This window comes from Myotis nattereri (genome assembly GCF_964212035.1).
Source record: "Myotis nattereri genome assembly, chromosome: 4".
NCBI classification, from domain to species: Eukaryota; Metazoa; Chordata; class Mammalia; order Chiroptera; family Vespertilionidae; genus Myotis; species Myotis nattereri.
The window spans coordinates 82,726,280-82,735,727 of NC_138079.1; the positions used below are offsets into that span (position 1 = coordinate 82,726,280).

At 51.5% G+C, this 9,448-nt stretch overlaps 1 protein-coding gene across 1 annotated transcript; it reads right to left on the bottom strand.

The window, feature by feature from the left end:
* Nucleotides 1-1,849: 1,849 nt before the first annotated feature.
* On the bottom strand, nt 1,850-2,925 carry CLDN3 (claudin 3). The gene has a single exon (XM_081090615.1). The coding sequence runs from the start codon at nt 2,846-2,848 to the stop codon at nt 2,186-2,188; it is 663 nt and encodes a 220-aa protein (XP_080946741.1). The 5' UTR covers nt 2,849-2,925; the 3' UTR covers nt 1,850-2,185.
* Between the last annotated feature and the right edge of the window lie 6,523 nt (nt 2,926-9,448).

The window sequence follows — 9,448 nt, forward strand, 5'->3', positions numbered from 1 at the left end:
TTCAGTCCGCAGGCTGACGCTCTATCCACTGAGCCACACTGGTCAGGGCAAGTTTCCTCAATCTTAAACACCTGTCCTGTTACCCTCACTCCCCCTCAAGTTGCTAACTTGGCTTTGATTCCCTTTATAAGCAAACCTCTTGAATGCAGGCCCTACATGTTCTGTTTTTGTTTCTCTTCTCCCACTCACTTTTCTGTCCTCTGCGTCTGCCTCCACGCCTCTTGCTAAGGCCACCAGTGACCACCTTGCTGCTTTTTTTTTAATTTAAATTTTTATTTTTATTGATTTCAGAGAGGAAGGGAGAGGGAGAGATATAAATATCAATGAAGAGAGAGAATCATTGATTGGCTGCCTTCTGCACACCCCCTACTGGGGATCAAGCCCACAACCCAGGCATGTGCCCTGTCCGGGAATTGAACCGTGACCTAATGGTTCATAGGCTGATGCTCAACCACTGAGCAACACTGCTGCTTTTAATGTCACAGCTACTCCTCAGGTCTCTCATCTTCCCCGACCACTTCTCAGCCTCGAGCACTGTGGCCAATCCCTGCCTTCTTGAAGCCCTTCCTCCCTTTGGTTTCTAGACTGACGTCATCCGCTCCCCGGTTTCGGTTCCCTTCTGCATGCTAACAATAGCCACGTTCACCACTCCTGAGTTCCAGAGCTCTATATATGCCCGGCCATTTCCGGGACATCTCGCCCGAAGGTCCTACAGGCTTGTTAATCTCTGTACACTCAAAACAGAACCCCGTGATCTCCCCCCAGGAACCTGGTCTCCTATTTTGGTAAATGGCATCACAATGCAATCAATGATCTAAGGTGGAAAATTGGGGCTCTCCTAGTTCTTCCCTCTTTCCCACCCTGCATATCCAAATGGTTCTCGAGCCCTGCTAACAGCCCCACCAGGCCCTGCTCCCAATTTCTGGCTTGTATCATCTCATACTGGGATGGCTGCACAGCCTCTTAGAAGGTCTTCCACCTTTACTGGCCTCCCTGAATCCCAGCTCTGCAGGGGCTGCTGGAGAGGTTATTTTAGAGAGCATAGCTTTGACAAGGTGCGTCCCTTCCCTGACTCCCGTAACACCAGAGTCAGGTCCAAAGTCTGTCGCTCCTCCCGGGAGACTCTGCATGCCTTTGTCTTTTCTGAGCCCCTGGGCCTCATCACCACTTCCTCTCTCACCTTGCTATCCCTCCAGCCATGCAGAACTTCTCTTTCCTGGCCCTGGGCACAGGCCCCCTTCCCAGTGCCTGGCCTTCCAGCACTTTCTCCAAGATGCCAGTGCTTTTGAGCAACCCCCCCCCCGCCCCCCCTCAACTCTCCCAGGAAGAAACGAGGCCCCTCTCTCATCTTTCCCCCCAGGTGAGAAGATTCTGCCCAGCATTACTTTTGGTAAGAAAAAAACCAAAACCAAAACCGAAAAACAAACACAATAGGTCTTTGTGTTCTCCTTTCCAAATATGAAATCATAGCATTGAATGTGCTCCTTCAGGCAGCACAGGGGCGATTCTGGAGCGCAGGCGCTGTGGAAAACATGCTCCAAGCACAAACCCAAATGTCGGCCTGGAGAAGAGGGTCCCTGACACCCTACCCCCACCCCTTGGCTCTCTCCACCCAAACAGCTGGAAGTGCCCACACCTGCCTCTTAATCCTCCGAACCCCAGTGAGCAGGGTCGGCCAGATGACCGCCAGTACCCAGTTCGGCTTGCAGCCTCACTTTCTCGGTTACTGAACCGCTCCGTTCCTCTCTAAGCTTCATCCCTAGCAGAATCCAGCCCAGGCCAACCCTTTCAGGGAGGTGGGGACCTGTGAGCGCACTCAGGGCAAGGAGGCGTGCAGGCAACTGCAAAACGAAAGGCTTTTATTGAACAATATCAAGTGGCCCCTTTCAAGGCTGCCGCGGCCTGCCCGACAAGGGCTTGGAGGCCTCCCGCAGGTAAGCGTGGCCACCCCACCCCGCATCCAGAGTGGGAGGTTTCATTGTCTATGCGGGCTGCTCCCCAGGCTTCGCTGTCCCGCTGCCTGCCCGCGGAGGGGTGGCAGCTGGGGAAAGGGGCGACGGGCTGGCCCCTGCCAGTCCAGTGAGAGGGCTGCCGGACAGCTGGGCTGGGCTGGCTTCCGCTGCAAGGTGGGCGGCTGGACGGGTGGGCGCTCCAGCGCGTGAGGGTGGTGATGCGCGGCGGCCCCTCAGACGTAGTCCTTGCGGTCGTAGGCCGTGCCGGTACCCGTGCCTGGCCCGGCGGATCGCGGCGCCGAGTAGAGGATCTTGGCGGGCGCATATTTCTTCTCGCTCGGGGGGCACGAGCAGCAGAGCAGCGCGCCCCCCAGCAGCTGCAGCGCCGCAGCCGCCCAGCCCACATACAGGCCGGAGCCTATCTCGCGCTTCTGCGAATCGGGCACCAGGGGGTTGTAGAAATCCTGGACGATGGTGTTGGCCGACCAGGACACCGGCACCAGGGTGAGCAGGGCGGCCAGCAGGAAGAGCACGCCCGCCACGATGGTGATCTTGGCCTTGGCGGTGTCGTCCTGCACGCAGTTGGTGCACTGGGCGCCCACAAGCGCCACGAGGAGCCCGAAGGCGCCCAGCAGGATGGCCACCACGATGAGGGCGCGGGCCGCCTGCAGGTCCTGCGGCAGCGCCAGCAGCGAGTCGTACACCTTGCACTGCATCTGGCCGGTGCTCTGCACCACGCAATTCATCCACAGGCCCTCCCAGGTGATCTGTGCTGTGATGATGCTGCTGCCGATGAAGGCCGTGACCCGCCACATGGGCAGCGCGCAGCACACGATGGTGCCCAGCCAGCCCAGCACGGCCAGCGAGGTGCCCGTGATCTCCAGGCCCATGGACATGGCTGCCGCTCCAAAGCCGGCTCTGCCGGGCGGCTCCGGGTGCAGGGACGACGAGGGGCGCGGCCGCTGGGCCTGGGCAAGAACGGCGGCGCGCCGACTGAAGACGCCCCGACGGACGGACGGACGACCCGACGAACCGCGCGCTCGCTAACGGCTCTGCTCTGCCGGCGGCGCCGCGGCTGCGCCCGCACCTGCCTGTGGCTTTGTGGGTGGCGGCGGCGGCGGCGACTGAACTGGCCCGGAGTTGGGGCCGATTGGTCCTCGATCCTGCTCGGCGCCCGGGCGGGGGCGGGAGGGGCGGGGCCGCGAGCGCCCGGACCTGGGGACAGTGACGTGGCCCCTCTTCCCACCTTCGCCGAGGGCCGGGGGAGGAAGGCCTGGGCCGGGAGTGGCTCGGGGCGCAGGCGGGGGTGTGCCGAGAGGGGGCGGGTCTGGGCCGGAGCCCGGCCTCTCCCGCCTCGTCCCCACTGCGAGGTAACCAATTCCCGGGCAGGTCGCGGGTAGGTTGCAAATGACAGGCTGTTTGACTGGTCCCCAGACTCCGCGTTTGGCGCGGCCGCGTGGGGAAGGGGGCGCAGCCTGTTGCCCGGGATCCCCGGGGACTGGGAGGGCGGCGTGGGCGTGGCCGCGGGTGTTTGCGGGAGTGAGCGGCGCACCTGCTCCTCTGCCCCTCGGGCCTCCGAGCACCGCTCGCCACGCCGGGTACCCGCCTGATTCAGGCCCATGGGGTTGCCAGCCCTAGAGATCTGGACTTTGTAGCCAGGAACCGCCCTCAAAAGCGCTCAGAAGACTCCTCTGAGCCAGTGCCGCACTAAAACTCTCCCCCAGCCTAATCCTCAGCTTAATCCCTCGCAGCGACTCTGGATCCCTGTAGCTGCGCTGCTCCCCTCACCCAGAGCCCTGCCTTCCCTCCCTCGGGGCGCCACGTCAGTGCCGAGATTCACCCTAATGAAATGGTGGTGAAAGATTTGATCAAGTGACCCCTTTGATCGAATCCCTTCTCTTCCCCTCGCTCCGGCGCTCGGATCTCCTGGCTCTTCCTCCAGTAAGCCACGTGCTCCCACTTCCGGCCCCCTGGGCTTTCGACAAGGACACTTGCAGATAGATATTCACAAGGCTCATGCCTACCTTTCAGGTTTTTGCTCCCAGCAAGGCCTTCCTGCCCTGACCACATTATTTAAAATTACAACGACTCCCTCCACAGTGTTCTGTCCTTTTTGTTTCATACTTTATATTCTCCTCGGATTTTAACACCACCTGCCATACTCTATATTCCTCTAAGTTATTTTTTATTCTCTCTCTGCTCCAGTGTGTCAGCTCCACTGGGGCAGCCAGAATGTCCCCAAACAGGCAAGGATTTCTGCTGGTTTTACTCACTGCAGTATCTCTAGTGCCTAGAACAGTGCTGGGTACTCGTGAGAACGTTGGTTTCATGACTCGAATGAGGAAAGGTTATGGCTTTCTTGTGTTCTTGCAACCTTGCCTGCCTAGGCCCTCCTACCGGCATCAATGACTGATAACAGGACACTACTGTGTTTCCTGAATCAGAGGGCTTTGTAATCTAGTAGAAACCAAGCACACTTCCAAGCTAGATAAGAAACCTCATTGAGCCCTGGCCAGTGTTTCTAAGTGGTTAGAGCGTTGGTCCGCTCATTGAAGGACCTTGGGTTCAATTACCAGTCAAGGACACTTACCTGGGTTGCAGGTTCAACCCCATTGGGGTGTGTGCAGGAGGCAACCAATAGATGTGTCTCTCTCAAATCGGTGTTTCTCTCTCTCTCTTTCTCTGTCTCTCTCCCACCCTCCCTCCCTTCTACTTTCTCTCTTTATAAAAAACAAATATATTTTTATTGATTTCAGAGAGAAAAGGAAAGGGAGAGATAGAAACATCAATGATGAGAGAGAATCATTGATCTGCTGCCTCCTGCACCCCCCCTACTGGGGATTGAGTCCACAACCCAGGCATGTGCCCTTGACAGGAATTGAACCTGGCACCCTTCAGTCTGCAGGCCAACGCTCTAGCTACTGAGCCAAACTGGCTAGGGCCCTTCTACTTTCTCTAAAAATCAATGGAAAAAATTTCCTCAGGTGAAGATTAACAACAAAAAAAGAAACCTCATTGAGGGGGATTTTCTGGTTTTCTCTCTATCTCTGAAATCACAGGCATATAGCTTATATCCTTTTCTATAAGTGCCAAAGCCCTGGGGTGATATAAGAGTAAGGTAGCCCTGGCCAGTGTGGCTCAGTGGATAGAGCATTGACCTGAGGACTGAAGGGTCCCAGGTTCAATTCTGGTCAAGGGCATGTACCTCAGTTGCATGCTTGATCCCTGGCCCTGGTCCATGCCTACAGGGGGCAACCAATTTGACATGCCTCTCTCACATCTATGTTTCTCTTTCTCTGTCTCTCGCTTTCCCTCCCACTCTCTCTCTTTTTTTTTTTTTTTTTAGTATATTTTATTGATTTTTTACAGAGAGGAAGGGAGAGAGATAGAGAGTTAGAAACATCGATGAGCGAGAAACATCGATCAGCTGCCTCCTGCACATCTCCCACTGGGGATGTGCCCGCAACCCAGGTACATGCCCTTGACCGGAATCGAACCTGGGACCTTTCAGTCCGCAGGCCGACGCTCTATCCACTGAGCCAAACCGGTTTCGGCCCTCCCACTCTCTCTTATAAATCAACGGAAAAATATCCTCGGTGAGGATTGACAAAGGACAAAAAAACAACAACAATACAGATTTCTGGGGGGGAAAAAAGTAAGGTAAACAGGGCCAGATGCCCAGGAAACTAGGGTCCTACTGCTTTCAGGGGCAAAGGTCTCGGGTGGGGCCTATTGGGGTTGGGCTGGGCAAGGCTGGGAGTGCCGAGCCGTGCTGGGTGGGGGCTGCCCTGAAGGAAGTTCACAGAGGCTGGGTCCATTTCAGTGGACTGCTGGCTGCGCGTTTCCTGGTTAGTGGGGGTGGCTTTGGCCCAGAAGGGAGACAGAACCCCCAGGCAGTGTGGCTGGGCTTAGTGGCGGGCTGAGGTGGGTTCCCTGTGGGTTGTGTCTGAGTGAGGTGCTGCTGTCTCTTGCTGGCTGTGAGGCTGGGGAAAGTCATGTCACCTCTCTGAGGCTCAGTTTCCTTTGTGAAATGAAAAAAATGATGTTTCTATGACCCACCTCACAGGGTTGTAATGAGAATGGAGGTGATGTAAGTGTACAATTAACCAAAACACAACCAGGTCAGGACATACAAATGTGCAGGGAAATTGTGTGGAGAAAGTGTGGGGTTCAGTTGGGAAGACCTCCATTTGCGCTGTCTCTACTCCCACCAGTCATGTGACCTTGAGAAAGTCCTTTTCCACCTTTAGTCTCAGTTTCCTCATGTGTGCAGAGGAGGATGTTCTGATTGCTCAGGTTAGGGGTGGGGGAGAGGGGTGGGCAGGCAGAAAGAGGTGCTTTGTTCCTGAGCCCGAGTGAGGTGTATCTGCTGGGCAGGGCTGTGAGGAGATGAGGACAGAAAGCTTCATGACCTGGGGCCAAACTTCAGGGACTCTGCAAAGAAGACTTTGGCTCTGGGCAAAACAGCTCCAATTAGTTTTTTGTGTTCTTGCAACCTTGGCTTAATATCTACCATGGCTCTTACTAACCAATAATAAAAAGACAAATAACCCAATTAGAAAATTGTCGGAGTATCTAAATAGACATTGAGAATAGACAAAGAAGATATACAAATGGCCAAAAGCACATGAAAAGATGTTCGACACCATTAGCCATTAGATTAATGCAACGCAAAACCAGAGATACCACTTCCCCTTCACGGGGATGAGAATCAGAAAGGGCATGGAGAACCTGGAACCCTCCTGTGGTGCTGGTGGGCGTGGAGAGCATTACAGTTGCTCCTGAGAACAGTCTTTTTCTTAAGAGGTAGACTTACCATATGACCCAGAAATTCTGTTACCCAAGAGAAACGAAAACATGTTGAAACAAAATATTTGTACAAAAATGTTTATAGAAGCATACTATATAATAAAAGCCTAATATGCAAATTGTCCCCTCTGGTGGTAGTTTGACTGGGAGTTCGACCAGGAGACCGGGAGTTCGACTGCTTGCTATGACATGTGCTGACCCCCAGGGGGTGGAGAGGAACATGGTGGGCATCAGAGATGCAGCGTTGGCAACGGGCGGCAATGGAGGCGCTGCAGGCCCGGATGAGCCCTGATGAGAGTGGGACCGTGGCAGGATGGTGGAGTAGGTGAGCGAGCGGCGCCAGATCAAGGCGGGTGCGAGCGGGGCCCAATTGCCTTGCTGATTGCCCCCCCACCCCCCCCCCCCCGCAACCAGCGGTAGCAGCAGGGGGCGGGGCCACTGCCTAGAGCAGGTGAGGGAGGGGGCAGTGCCAGGCCAAGGAGCGAGCTGGGGCCTGATCTCTGAAGGCCACCCAGAGGGACCCCACCCATGCACGAATTCATGCATTGGACCTCTAGTTATTCATAATAGCCAAAAAGTGGAAACATTCTAAATGTCAGTTGATGAATGGATAAACATAAGTGAAATGTATATCTATCCAATAGAATATTTTATTTAGCCATAGAAAGGAATAAAGTTCTGATACATATAACAACGTGGATGAGCCTTAAAAATAATTATGGTGAGAGATACCAGGTGCAAAGGATGACATGTTGTATGATTGCATTTATAGAAACTATCCAGAGTAGGAAAATCTATAGAGAGAGAAAGTGGATTAGTGTTTGCCGAGGGCTGGAGTGGGGGTGTTCAGAGGAAATGGGGATTGATACTAATGGGTCCAGGGTTTCTTTTTGGGGTGATGAAAATGTCCTACAACTGATCGTGCTGACGGTTGCAAAACTCTATGACTATACAAAAGAACCATTCAACAGTACAGTTTAAACTGGTGAGTGGTAAATTATATCTAGATATGTAAATTATATCTCAATAAAGCTTTTAAAATAAAAACCACTGTGGTGCTTGGGCCCTGCAGTGCGTGGTGTGTGTGTGTGTGTGTGTGTGTGTGTGTGTGTGTGTAATTCCAAGGAGCAAAGGACTAGGAAGAGAGGAATTGAAAGAAGAGTGCCCACAGCTAGGAAATGGGTCCATTTCCTATCTCCTGCCAAGTATTCAATCCCCAAGAAGTGGCCATCAGGTTTCTGTGCAAACGTGTATTTATTTCTATGGGCAAAATGTCTAGGAATGCATATTCTGGTGGCTGCATGTTTAGCTTTTTAAGAAACTACCATACTTGTTCTCCAGAGTTGCTCCCAGCAAGACCTTCCCATTGTACATACCTACCAGCAGCATGTGAGCGACCTGGTTCTCTGTATCCTCACCAGTATTTGGTATATTTGCTGTAGGTGTGTAGTGGTATCTCACTGTGGTTTTAATTTGCAGTTCCTTTGTGACTAATGATGTTAAACATCTTTGCCTATGCTATTTGCTTATTTGAAGAAGATATCTGTATATCTTCTGCATTGAAATGTTTCATTATGCCTTTTGTCCATGTTCTAATTGGATTGCTCGCTTTTTAAAAAATTGTTGAGTTTTGAGAGTTCTTTATATATCCTATGTAGTAATCCTTTGTTGAATGTGTGGCTAGCAAATATTCTCCCACTCAATGGCTTGTCTTTTTGTCCTCTTAACAGGTCTTCCACAGAGCAAAAACTTTATGCTTCATTTTATATATTAATCCTATATCCTGTGGCTTTGCTGAACTCATTTATTTTGGGAGCTTTTTGTATATTTCTTGGGATTTTCTAGAGAGGCAGTCATAATAATTCTTTTGGGTAGGTCTGCTTGTGACAAATTCCCTTAATTGTCCTTTTTCCATAAATGTCTTGATATTTTCTCTATTCCTGAGAAATATTTTCACTGAATATGGGATTCTAGGTTCTTTTCTTTCAGCACTTGAAAAGTATTGTGCCATTTCCTTCTGGCCTCCATGCTATGTGATTATAAATTTGCTGTCATTCTAATTGTTTTCCCTTGTAAGTAAGACGTTACTTATCTATGGCTGCTCTTAAGATCCCCTCCTCACCCCAGCCTTTTGTTTTAAGAAGTCTGATCATGATATTTCTTAGTGTGCATTTCTTTGGGTTTAATTAGTTTGAGATTTGTTTAGTTTCTCGAATCTGTAGGTTTATGTCTCTTGCCAGATTTGGGGAGTTTTCAGTTATTATTTCTTCAAGTATTTTTCTAGCTTTGCCCTCTTTATTCTTTCCTTTGGGGACTCTGATGGCACAAATGTTAGATGTTTGTTATAGTCCCACAGTTACCTGAGGCTCTGTTCCTTTTAATTTTTTTCCTCAGTCTATTTTCACTCTGTTATCCAGATTGAGTAATTTCTATTGTTCTATCTTTCAGCTCATTCATTCTTTCCTCTGTTGTCTCCCTTCTGCTCTTTTTAAAATTCATCTATTTTTTCTTTTTATTGAATTTATTGGGGTGACACTGGTTAACAAAATTGTACAAGTTTCAGGCATACAATTCTATAACACATCATCCGTACACTGTATTGTGTGTTTACCACCCTCCTCCCTTCTGCTCTGTGCCAGCTGCTGAGTTTTTATTTCAGTTCTAAACTTGCCATTGGTTCTTCTTTA

Excerpts from the sequence above, each read along its gene's own strand:
- CLDN3 (XM_081090615.1), bottom strand. The coding sequence starts at position 2,848 with ATGTCCATGGGCCTGGAGATCACGGGCACCTCGCTGGCCGTGCTGGGC.